The sequence below is a fragment of the Bufo bufo genome, chromosome 1, assembly GCF_905171765.1.
Source record: "Bufo bufo chromosome 1, aBufBuf1.1, whole genome shotgun sequence".
NCBI lineage: Eukaryota > Metazoa > Chordata > Amphibia > Anura > Bufonidae > Bufo > Bufo bufo.
Genome location: NC_053389.1, coordinates 605,964,876 through 605,983,278, shown reverse-complemented (window position 1 = coordinate 605,983,278; position 18,403 = coordinate 605,964,876). Strand labels below are relative to the sequence as shown.

Genomic DNA, 18,403 nt, shown 5'->3' with positions numbered 1-18,403 from the left:
TGCTGGCTACAAAATGTTTACAAGCTGTGATACTTGCCAAAGGGGGTGCTACTGGGTACTAGCCATGCAGGGTGCGCAAAGTTATGCTTCAGGCTGTCATGGTAGAATTTTTTATGATTTTTTTTTTTTTAAACAAGGGATCTAACCATGTTGTCTGCAATGCTCCAGACCTTAAAATTTAGTTTAGGGGTAAAATAATAAGATGATATGACTCGTGGTGGTATTTGATTCTTCCTCCAACTCTTCCAACTCCAAACGGCAGAAGATTGTCACTTTATTAGCCGAGCCCTGGGTGCCACCCATATAACCTAAAAATACAAATGAGCCAATAGGAATGTGTGGTGTATAGATCCTCATAGTATACATTTGGACGCAATTGGGATACTCCAAAGCAGGAAAATCAAAACAGAGGAATTCCTTTGTCCAGATACATGACATCCCCTCTGTAGCATCTAGCTTTTATCCAAATATTGCAACCCAGGTATATCCAAGATTTAATTACCGTATTTTTCACCCATAAGACGCACCTAGGTTTTAGAGAAGGACAATAATAAAAAAATATTTTTCATTAGACCTCAGATCAGACCTCAGCTAACAACCCCAATCAGACCCCTAATGTTAATAAGACCCCAATCAGACCTCATATCAGCCCCCACTGCCTCTCATATTTGCCCCCAGCAGCCTTCAATGCCTCATATCAGCCCTCAGTAGCCCCCATTGCCTCTCATATTGGCCCCCAGCAGCCCCCATTGCCTTATGTCAGCCCTCTGTAGCCCCCATTGCCTTTCATTTTGGCCCCCAGCAGCCACCATTGCCTTATATCAGCCCTCTGTAGCCCCCATTGCCTCTCATTTCGGCCCCCAGCAGCCCCCATTGCCTCTCATTTCGGCCCGATCAGGCCCCCTTGCCTTATGGCAGCCCTCTGTAGCTTCCCATTGCCTCCCATTTTGGCCCCCAGCAGTCATGTTAGCCCCTATTGTCTCAGATCAGCCCCCAGCCTCATGTTTAATAAAATAAAAAAACACTTACCTCTCCTGCTCCTGGACGTCTCTGCTCCTCACCGCCCGCCATCTTCTTCCTCATACTGTCGGCTGTGCTGTGAACTGGAGCGCAAAGCGCGAGGTGACAGAGCGCCCTCAAGCTGTGCGCAGCCGACAGCAGAGGACCAGGAAGTGGTAAGTACAGAGCCTTCACCGCTTTCTGGTCCTCCGGTACTAATGAGCACTTCCATAATGGAAGCGCTCATTAGTATTCGCCCCATAAGAAGCAGGGGCATTTTCCCCCCCACTTTTGGGGCGAAAAATACGGTATGTTTAAAATAATCCTACCATATCAAAACCCTTTTCCTTTTTTGTTATTTTGAAAATAAAAAATTGTTTTTGCTTAAAATACAAAGGGAGTGTGTCATCTTCAACTTGCTTAACTGTTCATAATTTTGACCAGGTGTGCCCAAACTTTTGCAGGCCACTGTATGTCAAACTTCTCTATACGCTCTAATTAACCTTTCAGAGCCCAAGAGAGTGTTCTTTTGGACTGGGATTTGTCAGTACACCTTTTGTTAAGTGTATAGGAAAGCAACGTCTACTGCACATTTCTATAGAGTGAACCTATGCAAAGAAAGTATTCCCACAAAAATCTTTATTCTCAAGTCCATTAGAAAGGTACATGATATCAAACTGTATTGATGGTAATCTTTCCAGTGACTGTATTTGTAAGTTATAGCATCTCTTCTGATCCTCAGCTGTGTTATGAGACCAGATCTCTTACCTTCCAAATGACTCAGGAAAGGAAGTCAGTTACTTCTCTACTCATTCCTATAAGACATACATTGAGGCTCCCATAGGAATACACAGAGAAATTGGCTTCCTGTCTACACATAATATGCTGTGTAATTTGGGGAGTCAGAGTGTTGGTCATATGACACAGTTGAGGATCAGAAGGGAGGTTATAACTTACAAATATAGTCATTGGTAAGAGAATAAAAAAAAATTGTGTGATTGCTTATTTACAAACTGGAACCTATAGGTAACATCTGCTATTGTATGGCTATACAGCGGCATAAATCAGAGCATTCCACATGAGGTACATGCTGGGAATACGTCTGGTGGAGGACAAAGGCCATTATTTAAGCTGAAACTAGCACAAGCTCTTTGTCAGGTCTGAGTTGCTATAGATGTGTCACACTAGGCCAGCAGAAATCCCGGCTAGACCAAGGGAGATTTCTCAATTGCCTGAGGTCACCATAAGTTGTAATCACAGTGGATACAGCAATTCATCAGCCTGTATGCAGTTTTCCCTGATGAGTCTGGGAGGTATAAGCCAGACGAAACGCATAGGGCCCTTTTGACATAACGTCTTCCCTGCTGGGGCTACAGAACATCAAAGTAGGGACTTCCAGGGCCTGTACAATAGGAAAAAGTTCTGGACGGGGCCACCCTTGTCAAGGTGACAACTCCATATAGAAGGTTTATTAGGTTAAATTAATAGATAGGGTGCAATAAGTAAAAGCGTATAACTTCCCTGCTCCACATTATACTACGTGGTATACTGTTCACAGTGACACCAGCTGATCAAGTAGAATCAGTAAGACTGTTCTTAAAGGGGTTATCTGGGAATTTAAAAAAATAAATAAAAAATACTTAAATATTACTTTATAAAAAATATATTCCCAAATAACTTTCATTAGTTATAACGGCTCGTTTTGTCTGGGGAGCAATGATTAGGGGAAATAAAATGGCCGCCGTCCTATTAGTACACACAAAACCTGTCCCAGCAGGATAAATTGCTTCACAACACTGTCAGCATAAATAAAGTCATGACAGAAAGTGCCTGTCTTCTCTAGAGGGGAATTCACTGTTGTAAATGACAATGGCCTCCATCCTGTGACAGAAAGCAATTCAACAGTGTAAGGCCTCATGCACACAACAGTATTTTTTCACGGTCCGCAAAACGGGGTTCCGTTGGTCCGTGCCTCCGTGACCGTTTTTTCGTCAGTGGGTCTTCCTTGATTTTTGGAGGATCCACGGACATGAAAAAAGTTGTTTTGGTGTCCGCCTGGCCGTACGGAGCCAAACGGATCCGTCCTGACTTAAAAATGCAAGTCAATGGGAACGGATCCGTTTGACGTTGACACAATATGGTGCAATTGCAAACGGATCCGTCCCCCATTGACTTTCAATGTAAAGTCAGGAGTTAATATACCATAGGATCGGAGTTTTCTCCAATCCGATGGTATATTTTAACTTGAAGCGTCCCCATCACCATGGGAACGCCTCTATGTTAGAATATACCATACGATTTGAGTTAGATCGTGAAACTCATATCCGACAGTATATTCTAACACAGAGGCGTTCCCATAGTGATGGGGACGCTTCTAGTTAGAATATCCTACGAACTGTGTACATGACTGCCCCCTGCTGCCTGGCAGCACCCGATCTCTTACAGGGGGCTGTGATCCGCACAATTAACCCCTCAGGTGCCGCACCTGAAGGGGTTAATTGTGCGTATCATAGCCCTCTGTAAGAGATCAGGGGCTGCCAGGCAGCAGACCCCCTCCCTCCCCAGTTTGAATATCATTGGTAGCCAGTGTGCGGCCCCCCCTCCCCATCGACTTCCCCCTCGATCATTGGTGGCAGCGGAGAGTTCCGATCGGAGTCCCAGTTTAATCGCTGGGGCTCCGATCGGTAACCATGGCAACCAGGACGCTACTGCAGTCGCACACTGGCCACCAATGATATTAAAACAATAGAGGGGGGGCCAGGGGGTGCCGCACACTGGCTACCAATGATAATACAATAGAGGGAGGGAGGGGGGCCGGGGGGGTGGGGGGGCCGCACACTGGCCACTAATGATATTCAAACTGGGGAGGGAGGGGGTCTGCCCCCTGCTGCCTGGCAGCCCCTGATCTCTTACAGGGGGCTATGATACGCACAATTAACCCCTTCAGGTGCAGCACCTGAGGGGTTAATTGTGCGGATCACAGCCCCCTGTAAGAGATCGGGTGCTGCCAGGCAGCAGGGGGCAGTCATGTACACAGTTCGTAGTATATTCTAACTAGAAGCGTCCCCATCACTATGGGAAAGCCTCTGTTAGAATATACTGTCGGATTTGAGTTTTCACGAAGTGAAAACTCAGCTCTGAAAAAGCTTTTATGCAGACGGATCTTAGGATCCGTCTGAATGAAAGTAGCCTACGGACACGGATGCCAATCTTGTGTGCATCCGTGTTTTTTCACGGACCCATTGACTTGAATGGGTCCGTGAACCGTTGTCCGTCAAAAAAATAGGACCGGTCGTATTTTTTTGACGGACAGGATACACGGATCACGGCCGCGGATGACAAACGGTGCATTTTCCGAGTTTTCAACAGACCCATTGAAAGTCAATGGGTCTGCAGAAAATCACGGAAAACGGAACAATGGCCACGGGTGCACACAACGGTCGTGTGCATGATGCCTAAAAAGGATGGGTTGTGTGCTGCTGAAAGCCTGTGAAGGGGGTGGACTGGGCCTAATACTGCAGATCATTCCTTCTTTCCTGTTCAGCCTGAACAGGAAAGAAGGAATTTGGAGGCAGTGACTGTGGATGCAGTTGTAGTCTGTGCCACCAAAGTTCTGTCAGGAAAAAAGGAATGATGTGCAGTATTAGGCCGATGCCACCCCTTCCACAGGCAATCCATCCCGTTTACACAAAAGGAGTGCTTTCTGTCAAGGGTGGTGGCCATTTTAATTTACAACAAAGAGTACTCCCTAGATAAAATGGGCACTTGCTGTCCAATAAAGGTACTGATGACCTTATTTATGCTGACATGGTTTTCATTTATATGTATTTTTTTTCTATTCCTGGAAAACCCATTTAACATACTACTACATCAAAGTGCAGAAAGGGGTTAACCACATGCCGTACTTCATACTAGAATGACCTTTAATTATACAGTTTCATTATTTGGATTGGAAAGGGAGAAATCCGTCATATAAATTGACATGCTGCAGATTTAAAAATCCGCACCACAGGTCAGTTTCTGCTGCAGATTTTCTCTGCCCCGTGTGACTGAGAATTGCTCATTCACTTTGCTGGTACTGTACAACCCTGCACCCAAAAATCCGCAACAGCAATCCGCAGCTAATCAGTCACTTGTGACCCCAGCCTTAAAGGGGTTGTCCGAGATATGAAAAAAAAAAAAAAAAAAAAGATAAAGTACTGTAAATCTGATGGTCAGTGATATATAACCAAGCTAAGCAAGTTTTAGGCAAACAAAAAAATAGCCAATTCCTCATTTCCCTGGTTCTCTTCTGGCCTTTTCTTTACATGCAATAAAAACAATCTCTGCCCCTCCCCCCTGCACTGCTAAGGGAGTGAATACAAGTACTGCCCTGAGTGACATGTCTGCCTGCTGGGAGACTCTGCAGCATGTTGTATGTGTAGGACTACAAGTCCCAGCTGTATAATGACACTGCTAAGGGAGTGAATACAAGTGCTGGCCTGAGTGACATGTCTGCCTGCTGGGAGACTCGGCAGCATGTTGTATGTATAGAACTACCCATCTTGACCCATCTTCTTTGTCCAGTTATCGCCCCATCACTTCTTCCGTATGCCTCAAAGCTACTTGAACAACATGTCTATTCAGAACGGTCCTCTCACCTCTCCTCCTGCTCCCTCTTCGACCGCCTACAATCCGGCTTCCGACCCCACCACTCGACCGAGACTGCCCTTACCAAAGTCACCAATGACCAGCTAACAGCCAAAACCAAAAAACATTACTCTGTCCTCCTTCTCCTTGACACTGTCCTCTGCCTTTGACACTGTCGACCACTGCGTTCGGTTACAAACTCTCTCATCTCTTGGCATCACTGACCTGGCCCTCTCCTGGATCACATCATACCTCACAGAACGGACGTTTAGCGTCTCCCACTCTCGCACCACCTCCTCGTCTCATTCCCTCTCTGTTGGTGTCCCGTAAGGCTCTGTCCTAGGACCCCTGCTCTTCTATATCTACACTTTTGGCCTGGGACAGCTCATAGAGGATAAGACAGAATTCATCATCTTTCCCCCATCTTGTTCAAACCCACCTACAAACCTATCTATCACGATCAATGGCTGCACACTCTCCCCGGTCAACCAAGTCCGCTGCCTAGGAGTGACCTTGGATTTCCTTCCGACCGCACATCCAAGCCCTTTCCACCACCTGCCGCCTCCAACTCAAAAACATCTCCCGCATCCGTGCTTTCCTTAACTTTGAATCTGTACATGCCCTCATCTCACGCCTAGACTACTGCAACATTCTCCTCTGTGGCCTTCCATCTAGCACTCTCGCACCCCTCCAATCTATCCTCAACTCTGCTGCCCGACTAATCCACCTCTCACCCTATTACTCCTCTGCCTCTCTCTTCACTGGCTCCCCATTGCTAAACGAATTCACTTCAAAGTACTAATACATACAAGGCCGTCCATAACCTGTCCCCTCGCTACATCTCTGAGCTACTTTCCCGATACATCCCCACACGCACTCTCCGATCCTCACAAGACCTCCTTCTATCGTCTTATCGCCTCTTCCCACAATCGACTCCAAGATTTCTCCCGTGCACCCCCCATACTCTGGAACTCGCTACCCCAAAATATCAGACTCTCACCTACAGTGGAATCCTTCAAAAGAAACCTGAAACCCCACCTCTTCAGACAAACCTACAACCAGTGACCCTGCTGCCTCTATACTGCCATGACCAACTTCACCCGCACCTACTGTGTCCTTCTCCCATACCATGTAGATTGTAAGCCCTCACGGGCAGGGCCCTCTCCTTCTGTACCAGTTTGTAACTCATCTTGTTTATGATTAGTGCAATTGTCTGTATTATGTACAGTACAGACCAAAAGTTTGGACACACCTTCTCATTCAAAGAGTTTTCTTTATTTTCATGACTATGAAGGCATCACAACTATGAATTAACACATGTGGAATTATATACATAACAAACAAGTGTGAAACAACTGAAAATATGTCATATTCTAGGATCTTCAAAGTAGCCACCTTTTGCTTTGATTACTGCTTTGCACACTCTTGGCATTCTCTTGATGAGCTTCAAGAGGTAGTCCCCTGAAATGGTCTTCCAACAGTCTTGAAGGAGTTCCCAGAGATGCTTAGCACTTGTTGGTCCTTTTGCCTTCACTCTGCGGTCCAGCTCACCCCAAACCATCTCGATTGGGTTCAGGTCCGGTGACTGTGGAGGCCAGGTCATCTGGCGCAGCACCCCATCACTCTCCTTCATGGTCAAATAGCCCTTACTTTCAAAGTTTTCCCAATTTTTCGGCTGACTGACTGACCTTCATTTCTTAAAGTAATGATGGCCACTCGTTTTTCTTTACTTAGCTGCTTTTTTCTTGCCATAATACAAATTCTAACAGTCTATTCAGTAGGATTATCAGCTGTGTATCCACCTGACTTCTCCTCAACGCAACTGATGGTCCCAACCCCATTTATAAGGCAAGAAATCCCGCTTATTAAACCTGACAGGGCACACCTGTGAAGTGAAAACCATTTCAGGGGACTACCTCTTGAAGCTCATCAAGAGAATGCCAAGAGTGTGCAAAGCAGTAATCAAAGCAAAAGGTGGCTACTTTGAAGAACCTAGAATATGACATATTTTCAGTTGTTTCACACTTGTTTGCTATGTATATAATTCCACATGTGTTAATTCATAGTTTTGATGCCTTCAGTGTGAATCTACAATTTTCAGTCATGAAAATAAAGAAAACCCTTTGAATGAGAAGGTGTGTCCAAACTTTTGGTCTGTACTGTATGTGCACCCCTTATCATATGTACAGCGCTATGGAATGAATGGCGCTTTAATAATAAATAATAATAACTACAAGTCCCAGCTGTATAATGCCACTGCTAAGGGAGTGAATACAAGTGTTGCCCTGAGTGACATGTCCGCCTGCTGGGAGACTCAGCAGCATGTTGTATGTATAGAACTACAAGTCCTAGTTGTACAATGACACTGCTGATACATACAGGATCTTCCCCCTACCTGCAATGCTCTGCAGAACGTCTCTTTTCAGCTCCTGTGCCGAGCATTTGTCTCCTCACTGCCTGAAGCTACACAGTAAACACTTCAGCCCTGGGTCTGTGCATCTGAAGGGGTTAAGAATCCTGGGAGAGAGTAATAAGCAGCAGCCGGCAGTGCAGGGGGGCGTGGCCAGCACAGTGATGTCTACTGTATAGATCTCTCTGTACAGATCTCTAAGGCATGTGCAGGAACAATATCAGAGCAGGGAGAGAAGCTGACATCACAGGTCATGTGACCCTCAGTGAAATCTGAGAAAACCAGCCACTGGAGATAAAGTGAGTTAAATTGGAAAGCTGTTACATTTGCCTAGTTTGAAACATAAAAAGAAAAAAGAAAAAAAAAAAACTCGGACAACCCCTTTATGGCAGCCCCACCTGATCACTTATCTTCCATTCCACCTCCAGGGACGTTTTAGCATTTTATTACAAGCCTCCATTTATATACATCTGTGTTATACTATTCCTCAGGAGTGATTAGTACCACATCTTTTGATGTGCTTTTGTCATATTTATGTATTTAAAGGGAGTCTGTCACCACTATATGGCCATATACAGCACTTACATGGCTCTGTAGCACACCTATACAGGATTCTAATGGTACCTTTGTTCTTTTCTTTAGACATCCAGAAGCAGGAAAACCGACGTTTATTTCATATGCAAATGAGCACTCGCAAGTGCCCAGGGGCGGTGTTCCGTGTGTAGGTGCCCAGGCTGCCCTGCCTTTTTAACCGTTACTCCTCCCCCAGCCTCTTCCTTTGCCCGCCCTCCTATTCACTTGCATCATCCCTAGGTCCGGCCGAGATCCCGCGCCTGCGCACTGCTTCGCCGGCTGGCGCATGCGCACTAGTTGAATTGATGCCGTACCCAAAATGGGCATTGCAGTGTGCATGCCCCGACCCGGCGAAGCAGTGCGCAGGCGCGGGATCTCGGCCGGACCTAGCGATGATACAAGGGAATAGGAGGGCGGGCAAAGGATGAGGCTGGGAGAGGAGTAATGGTTAAAAAGGCAGGGCAGCCTGGGCACCTACACACGGAACACCGCCCCTGGGAACTTGCGAGTGCTCATTTGCATATGAAATAAATGTCATTTGTAGGGATCGACCGATTATCGGTTTGGCCGATATTATCGGCCGATATTGAGGATTTTGAACGTTATCGGCATCTATTTTGCCGATATACCGATAACATATTGGGAACACAGAACGCGCTGCTCTCAGCGCTCTCTGTGTTCCCTCAGCAGCACAGGGGAGAAGGAAGCAGTGTCTCCTCCCCCTGTGCTGCTGCTGTCGCCAATGACAGGAGAGAAGACAAGAGGAGGGGAGGGGCTGTGGCCACGGCTCCACCAATGAAGATAAGCCTTTCATTCATTCATATACAGGAGGCGGGAGCTGGCTGCAGAATCACATAGCCGGCTCCCGACCTCTATGAGCGATAGCTGCGGTCCGCGGTAGTTAACTCCTCAGGTGCCGCGGATCGCAGCTAACGCTCATAGAGGTCGGGAGCCGGCTATGGGATTCTGCAGCCAGCTCCCGCCTCCTGTATATGAATGAGAGACTTATCTTCATTGGTGGCGCAGTGCGCCCCCTCCCCCCCCCCCCAAGCCCCCCAGTATTAATCATTGGTGGCGCAGTGCGCCCCCCACCCCCATCCCAACCCCGGCCAATAGTAAAAACATTGGTGGCGCAGTGCCCCCTCCCCCCCACCCAGTATTACTCATTGGTGGCAGTGGCCACAGGATCCCCTCTCCCCTCCTCCTCCGATCGGAGCCCCAGCTGTGTAAGCCTGGGGCTCCGATCGGTTACCATGGCAGCCAGGACGCTATTGAAGCCCTGGCTGCTATGGTAAGCTCCATGCTGCTGTGTGCACAAAGCACAGAGCAGCAGGGATAGTGTGAGATCCTAGTCACCCTGATAGAGATCTATCAGGATGAATAGGACAAGGGTTCTAGTCCCTAAGGGGGCTAAAAGTTAGTAAAAAAAAAAAAAAAACACAAAAATATTAAGTATAAATGAAAAAGATTTATAAAAAAAATACACATTAACAATAAACATATTAATTTTCAGCAGATTTGTGTAGAAATTATTTTTTTTTCTCAAAAATGAAAATTCCCAGAATATCGGTATAAATTATCGGCTATCGGCCTGAAAGTTCACAAATTATCGGTATCGGCCCTAAAAAATCTATATCGGTCGATCCCTAGTCATTTGCATATGAAAATAACAAAGGTACCATTAGAATCCTGTATAGGTGTGCTACAGCGCCATGTAAGTGCTGACATAAAGTGGTGACAGACTCCCTTTAATAAAATTACTGATTAGTCTCAGTTTGCTTTTTTAGGATTACTTCATGATGCTGAGCTGGCTTCTTTAGGGTCAGACAATTGTGCCCAACATTTATGTGGGTTTTTCTTGTGTACGTTAACCTGTGCATGCTAACCTTTTAAAGGGCTGTCTCACTTCAGCATATGGCATTTATCATGTAGAGAAAGTTAAAGGTAGTCTGTCACCAAATCTGAGCGTTTTAGACCACTCAGATCAGGTTATAGACTGTTTGACCGTCATTACAATGGTACCTTTAATTTCTGTGTCCCTCGTCGAGATCATGAAAAAGACACTTTTTAAACGTATGCAAATGAGCTTCTGCAAGTGCCCAGGGGTGGCGTTACTGCCCCAAGTGCCCAGAAAAACACACCTCTTCCCGCCCTCTGGCCCGCCGTTCTTTCCTATTATTGCCTCCTCCTCTGCCTCCAGAAGTCACGAGCGGCACCAGAGGACGGCGGCCCTGCAAGTCTCCGCACAGCTGTCTTTAGTTGCCCAGCGCATGCGCAATATGAAAAGATGTTCCTCTTTTCAGAGCAGTTTGCAGGTGTGGCCAACTGCGCTGAGACTTGCCGGTCCGCCGTCCTCTGGTGCCACTCATGACTTCCGCCGGCTGGAGATGATGATGATGATAATAATAATAATAATAATAATAATAATAATAATATTATTATTAATAATAAAGAAGGGTGGGCCAGAGGGCTGAAAGGGGTGTGTTTTTCTGGGCACATCGCCGAGGGGCCTGGGCACTTGCGGCAGTAACGCCACCCCTGGGCACTTGTAGAAGCTCATTTACATACGTTTAAAAAGTGTCTTTTTCATGATCTCGATGAGGGACACAAAAGAAAGGTACCATTGTAATGAGGGTCAAACAGTCTGTAACCTGATCTGAAAGTCTAAAACGCTCAGATTAGGTGACAGACTACCTTTAACAGAAGGCACTTACTAATGTATTGTGATTGTCCATTAGGGTTGCAACGGGTATCGATCTTTCGATACCCGTTCGATACGTTTACACCTGGATCGATACGATACCAGGATTTGCTATTTTCTGATACTAGGCTTCGCTACTGCGCAGCCTAATATCTGTTAGAGAACATGAGGCGCGCCACCCTCATCAGCTGCATAGTAGAGAAGGAGGGAGTCCCTAACTCCCCACTATGACACGGCCGCCACTGCCACCAATGAAAATAGCACTGAGGAGGAGGGTAGGGGCTGTGGTCACTGCACCACCAATGAATACAATTAACCCCTTAATACAAATGTAGGCCGCCTCAATGACAGGGCATGGCAATCTGTGATCCCCGTCGATTAATCCCTCAGGTTTGGCACCTGAGGGGTTAATAGACGGAGTTCGGTGGGATCCCTGTCACGGAGGGCGGATGCTGGCTGTGTGATATGGCTGGCACCCTCCGCCTACATTTGTATTTAGGGGTAAATTACATTCATTGTAGGCGCAGTGGACTCCCCCTCCCCTCAGTATTATCTTAATTGGTGGCAGTGGCCACAGGGTCCCCTCTCGTCCTCCTCAGAATATTCATTGGTGGCAGTGGTAGCTTCCAATTGGAGCCCCAGCAGTGAAATCGTAGGGCTCCGATCGGTTACCATGGTAGCCAGGACGCTACTGAAGCCTTGGCTGCAATAGTCGGCTCCCTGATGCTGTGTGCACAAAGCACAGGGCAGCAGGGAGAGTGTGAAGTCCTATTCACCCTAATAGAGCTCTATCAGGGTGAATAGGACCAAGGGTTCTAATAGTTATTAAACCAAAATATTAAAAGTTTAAATCACCCCCTTTCCCAATTTTACATATAAAACAAACAAAAAAACAAAAAAAATATATATATACATATTACATATCGCCACGTTCAAACTAGTAAAATATTACAGAATATCTCCTATGTGGTGAATGCCGCAACAGAAAAAAAAAAATATAAAAAAAAACACACGATTCGCCATTTTTTTTGTCACCTTGTCCCACCAAAAAACAGGATAGGACTGTTCTATTATGGGCCGGACGTTCCATAAAATGCACGCGGCTTTTTGGCGTTTTATTTTTTCCGCATGCTATTGAGTATCGCAATACTTTTTTATGGTATTGAAATCTAATCAAAAATTTGGTATCATGACAACCCCATTGTCCATATTGCTTCCTTTAAAGACTAGATTTTATTATCAATCACATTATACACTGCTCGTTTCCATGGTTACAACCACCCTTCAATCCAGCAGCGGAGGCCGTACTTACACACTATAAGAAAAGGCGCTGGCCTCTCTGGTAACTGAGACAGTGGAAGTGCGTATAGGCTGGCACTTTTTCCTATAGTATTCAATCACGCCCACCACTGCTGGATTGCAGGGTGGTAGTAACCATGGAAACAAGCAGAGTATAATGTGATGGAAAAATGAATCAAGCCAGCAAAGAAAGCAATATCGACAATCACAATACATTAGTAAGTGCCTTGTATTAACCCCTTAAGGACAATGCCATTTTTCACCTTTAGGACCAGGCCACTTTTTGCAAATCTGACCAGTGTCACTTTATGTGGTGATAACTTTTAAACGCTTTTACTTATCCAAGGCATTCTGAGATTGTTTTCTCTGCACATATTGTACTTCATGACAGAGTCAAAATATTTCATTTTAAATTTATAAAAAAAAAAAAATACCAAAATTAACCAAACATTTTGAAAAATTCACAGTTTTCTAAATTTCAATTTCTCTGCTTTTAAAACAGATAGTGATACCTCCTAAAATAGTTATTACTTTACATTTCCCAAATGTCTACTTCATGTTTTTAAAGGGTTTCTACCACCACATTTTGACCTAATTAGCTGTCAGACACTAGCGATCTGCTCTACCTAACCATGCTATTGTAATTCCTTTCTCTGCAGCGGTTACACTAAAAAACGTAGTTTAATTGGTATGCTAACGAGCCTCTAGGTGCTATGTGGGCGTCTTTTCAGCACCTAGAGGCTCCGTCCACTCACCTGCCGCCCAGCGCGCTCCAGCCCGCCCCTCTCCTCTAGATTGACAGACTACTTCTCTGCATCTCAGCCGAATTCTCGCGCCTGCGCCGTGTGCTCCTGTATTTGGCGCAAGGAGCAGTCCAACAGTCACTGCGCCTGCGCCGAATACAGAAGCACACAGCGCAGGCGCGAGTGGGCTGTCAATCTAGAGGAGAGGGGCGGGCTGGGCGGCGGAAATAGTGAGTGGACGGAGCCTCTAGGTGCTGAAAAGACGCCCCCATAGCACCTAGAGACTCATTAGCATACCAATAAAACTACGTTTTTTAGGGTAACTGCTGCAGAGAAAGGAATTACAATAGCATGGTTAGGTAGAGCAGACACTAGCAGATCGCTAGTGTCTGACAGCTAAATAGGTCAAAATGTGGTGGTAGAAACTCTTTAAGGATTTAAGGACCAGTTCAGGTCTGAAGTCACTTTGTGGGGGCTTACATAATAGAAACCACCCATAAATGGCCCCATTTTAGAAACTACACCCCTCAAGGTATTCAAAACTGATCGTACAAACTTTCTTAACCCTACATTAAAGGAAAATGTAGATGAAATTTCAGAATTTCACTTTTTGGCAGATTTTCCATTTGAATCCATTTTTCCAGTAACAAAGCAAGGGTAACAGAAAAACAAAACTCAATATTTATTACCCTGATTCTGTGGTTTACAGAACACCCCATAAGTGATCGTAAACTGCTGTATGGGCACACGGCAGGGCACAGATGGAAAGGAACGCCATATGGTTTTTGGAGGGCAGATTTCACTGGGATAATTTTAAGCTGCCATATCACATTTGAAGAACCCCTGATGCATCCCTAGAGTAGAATCTCCCCAAAAAATTACCCCATTTTGGAAACTACGGGATAAGGTGGCAGTTTTGATGGTACTATTTTAGGGTACATATGATTTTTGGTTGCTCTATATTAGGGATCGACCGATTATCGGTTTGGCCGATATTATCGGCCGATATTGAGGATTTTGAACGTTATCGGCATCTATTTTGCCGATATACCGATAACGTATGGGGAACACAGAACGCGCTGCTCTCAGCGCTCTCTGTGTTCCCTCAGCAGCACAGGGGAGAAGGAAGCAGTGTCTCCTCCCCCTGTGCTGCTGCTGCCGCCAATGAGAGGAGGGAGGACAAGAGGAGGGGCGGGGCTGTGGCCACTGCGCCACCAATGAAGATAAGCCTTTCATTCATTCATATACAGGAGGCAGGAGCTGGCTGCAGAATCACATAGCCGCACCCGACCTCTATGAGCGATAGCTGCGGTCCGCGGTAGTTAACTCCTCAGTTGCCGCGGATCGCAGCTAACGCTCATAGAGGTCGGGAGCCGGCTATGGGATTCTGCAGCCAGCTCCCGCCTCCTGTATATGAATGAGAGACTTATCTTCATTGGTGGCGCAGTGCGCCCCCCACCCCCATCCCAACCCCGGCCAATAGTAAAAACATTGGTGGCGCAGTGCGTCCCCCCCCCCCACCCAGTATTACTCATTGGTGGCAGTGGCCACAGGATCCCCTCTCCCCTCCTCCTCCGATCGGAGCCCCAGCTGTGTAAGCCTGGGGCTCCGATCGGTTACCATGGCAGCCAGGACGCTATTGAAGCCCTGGCTGCTATGGTAAGCTCCATGCTGCTGTGTGCACAAAGCACAGAGCAGCAGAGACAGTGTGAGATCCTAGTCACCCTGATAGAGATCTATCAGGATGAATAGGACAAGGGTTCTAGTCCCTAAGGGGACTAAAAGTTAGTAAAAAATAAAATAAAAAAATATTAAGTATAAGATTTATAAAAAAAAATACACATTAACAATAAACAAAAAATACACATTAACAATAAACATATTCATTTTCAGCAGATTTGTGTAGAAATTTATTTTTTTTCTCAAAAATGAAAATTCCCAGAATATCGGTATAAATTATCGGCTATCGGCCTGAAAGTTCACAAATTATCGGTATCGGTCCTAAAAAAATCAATATCGGTCGATCCCTACTCTATATTACACTTTTTGTGAGGCAAGGTAACACAAAATAGCTGTTTTGGCACAGTTTTTATTTTTTGTTATTTACAATGTTCATCTGACAGGTTAGATCATGTGCTATTTTTTACAGAGCAGGTTGTTACGGACGCGACAATACCAAATTTGACAACTTTTTTTGGTTGTTTGTTGCAGTTTTACATAATAAAGCATTTTTGAAAAATACATTTTTTGTGTCTTCATATTCTGAAAGCCATAGTTTTTTTTTTTGTGGGGGGGGGGGGGGTAGGCTACTGTCTTATGTAGAGGCTCATTTTATTCGGTATGAGATGACTGATGGTACTATTTTGGGGTGCATATGACTTTTTGATCGCTTGGTATTATACTTTTTGTGATGTAAGGTGACAAAAAATTGCTTTTTTGACACAGTTTTTATTTTTACGGTGTTCACCTGAGGGGTTAGGTCATGTGATATTTTTGTTAAGTTTTACAGTGAAATAATTTTTGAACAGAATCCAAACTTGTTTTTGTTTTGCCATTTTCTGAGAGCCCTATTTTTTTTAAATTTTTTGGGCAATTGTCTTATGTAGGGGCTCATTTTTTGCAGGATGAGATGACGGTTTGATTGGTACCTTTTTGGGGTACATAAGACTTTTAGATCACTTGGTATTACACTTTTTGTAAATCAAGGTGACCAGAAAATTGCTTAACAGTTTTTTTTTTTTTTACATTATTTTGGGGAAAAAAACTTTTTATTTTTTTTTACTTAAAACTTTTTTTTGTAAAACTTTTTTTTTTTAAACTTTTTTTTTCACTCTGGGACTTCAACTTTTGGGGGGGAAGGGGGGGGTCTGATCCAATGCATTACAATCCTTCTGTATTGTGATATTTGGCTGTAAGTGTATTACACACTGTAAGGCTCCATTCACACGTCCGTATAATGGGTCCGGGTCCGTTCCACAACGTTGCGGAACGGATCCAGACCCATTCATTCTCTATGGGGCCGGAAGAGATGTGGACAGCACGCAGTGTGCTATCCGCATTTCCGAAGCGTGGCCCCGAACTTCCAGTCCACCGAAAAAAAAAATAGAACATGTCCTATTCTTGTCAGCAATTGCTATCAGTGACTGCCGGACCCCTGCTTCTGATCAGCCCGCCGTACATGTATGGCGCTGGTCCTTAAAGGGTTAAAGGGGTTGCCCGCCTTTTTTCTTACTGATGATCTATCTAGTAGATGATCTAGATCATCAGTAGAGATGAGCGAATCTCCACTTATGAAATTCGTTTGCAATTCGTTTACTGGTAAAAGCAGAATTGCGTTATGGATTCCGTTACCACGGACCATAACGCAATTCTATGATGGAATGCATAACGGAATGCCTTTAGAATAGAAGTCTATGGGCTGCAAAACAGATCTGTCCAGTTTCCGTTATGCAGGGGAGTCCTCCTGCATAATGCCTCCAAAGGCATTCTGTTATGCATTCCGTCATAGAATTGCCTTATGCGCCGTGGTAACGGAATCCATAACGCAATTCTGCTTTTACCAGTAAACGAATGGCAAACGAATTTCAAAATATGAAATTCGTTCATCTCTAATCATCAGCATCTCATCAGGTGTCGGACCCCTGCTGATCAGCTGTTTGAGAAAATAGTGGCGCTTGCAGTAACGCCGTGGCCTTCTCGCTGCTTCCCACAGGCCAGTGATGTCATGACTATAGGTCACGTGGCCCGGTCACAGCTCAGCCCTATTGAAGTAATAAATTGCTTAAGTGAGACAACCCCTTTAAGGATGGAATTGAAATAAATGACATTAGGACACTGAACATCATAGAAGGTTTATTCAGGATCCTACAGTTAGAAAATGAGCGAAAAATGTCTCACTTACCTCTAATTCTTCTTGGACAACTTGAACCAGAGAGTGGCCACCCAAATCCAGATCCCCTGCCCCCACAGCGGATATCCACGTCACTCTCTGCCTCTCCTTCCGTTTACGCCACGCACAATCCCTCCATAACCTACAGACACTGAAACAATAAAAAAAAAATAATAATTGTCAGCAATAACGGGCACTCAGCGAGCTCGCCCGCAGCCCTGGCATACATTATGGCCGTACAGGTGTCATTTTAAAGGGCTGCAGCCAAGTCCCAGGCTGTAGTAATACAACACACCATCGGGCCCTACGAATGTAGATTATAGGTAGTGGTCCAGAAGAGGCACCAGGATGCAGCAGAGCTCAGTATGTGATGTTCCACTGTGCGCTGTTATAGATCACAACATCCACCTGTCATGATGCACACTGGAGACACTGACATGACAAAGTCAGCTCTGCTACACCTTGTACTCCTAAGGCACCAGAGAAAAGATCTAGTGCATAATGCAAATATAGACTGCCAGCGCATGCTGGGCTTTGTAGTTCTCTGGCAGTACAGTAAGCAGACATAGACACACCAGGCTGCCTGCAGCAGAGCCTTGCCGGGTAGAAAGCTCATCACTCTCTCCACCACTTCAGGCAGGGTGCTGAGCACGTAGTGGTCCACGCTCTCCGGGCTGCTGGGGACTTGAGGGCCATTATTCTCCAGCACTTCCCCATACGAGTCCATGTCCCCCATTCGCTCCTATGTAGAACGCAGTCGCTCCTGGTAGCTATGCTGTCACCGGAAGAGGCGGGTTCTCCTTGTGTAACGGAAGAAACCTCCATGCAGAAAAGGGACCGCCCCCTGACGTCACTGGGTCACGTGACTCTGAATAGGCAGCGCAGTGCAGCTTGAATAGAAGGGTCGGAACCCGGAGAACTCAGGCTGTTTGCAGAGCAGCTATTGTATGCGGGGGGCGTGTAATATTGTATGGGGGGGGTGTGTGTAATATTGTATGCGTGTAATATTGTATGCGGGGAGTGTGTGTAATATTGTATGCGGGGAGTGTGTGTAATATTGTATGCGGGGGGGGGGTCGTGTAATATTGTATGCGGGGGGGGGGGGCGTGTAATATTGTATGCGGGCGGGGGGGGGGGGGTAATATTGTATGCGTGTAATA

General features: G+C 45.6%; 1 protein-coding gene across 1 annotated transcript in view; it reads right to left on the bottom strand.

The window, feature by feature from the left end:
• Positions 1-18,031, bottom strand: part of FBXO22 (F-box protein 22) — a 64,061-nt gene extending 46,030 nt beyond the window's left edge. The window contains exons 1-2 of the mRNA XM_040413600.1: positions 17,819-18,031; positions 17,256-17,394 (exon numbers count right to left, since the gene is read on the bottom strand). Coding sequence (XP_040269534.1) covers positions 17,256-17,394; positions 17,819-17,979 — 300 coding nt within the window. The 5' untranslated portion in view covers positions 17,980-18,031. The remainder of the gene's footprint in view (positions 1-17,255; positions 17,395-17,818) is intronic.
• Between the last annotated feature and the right edge of the window lie 372 nt (positions 18,032-18,403).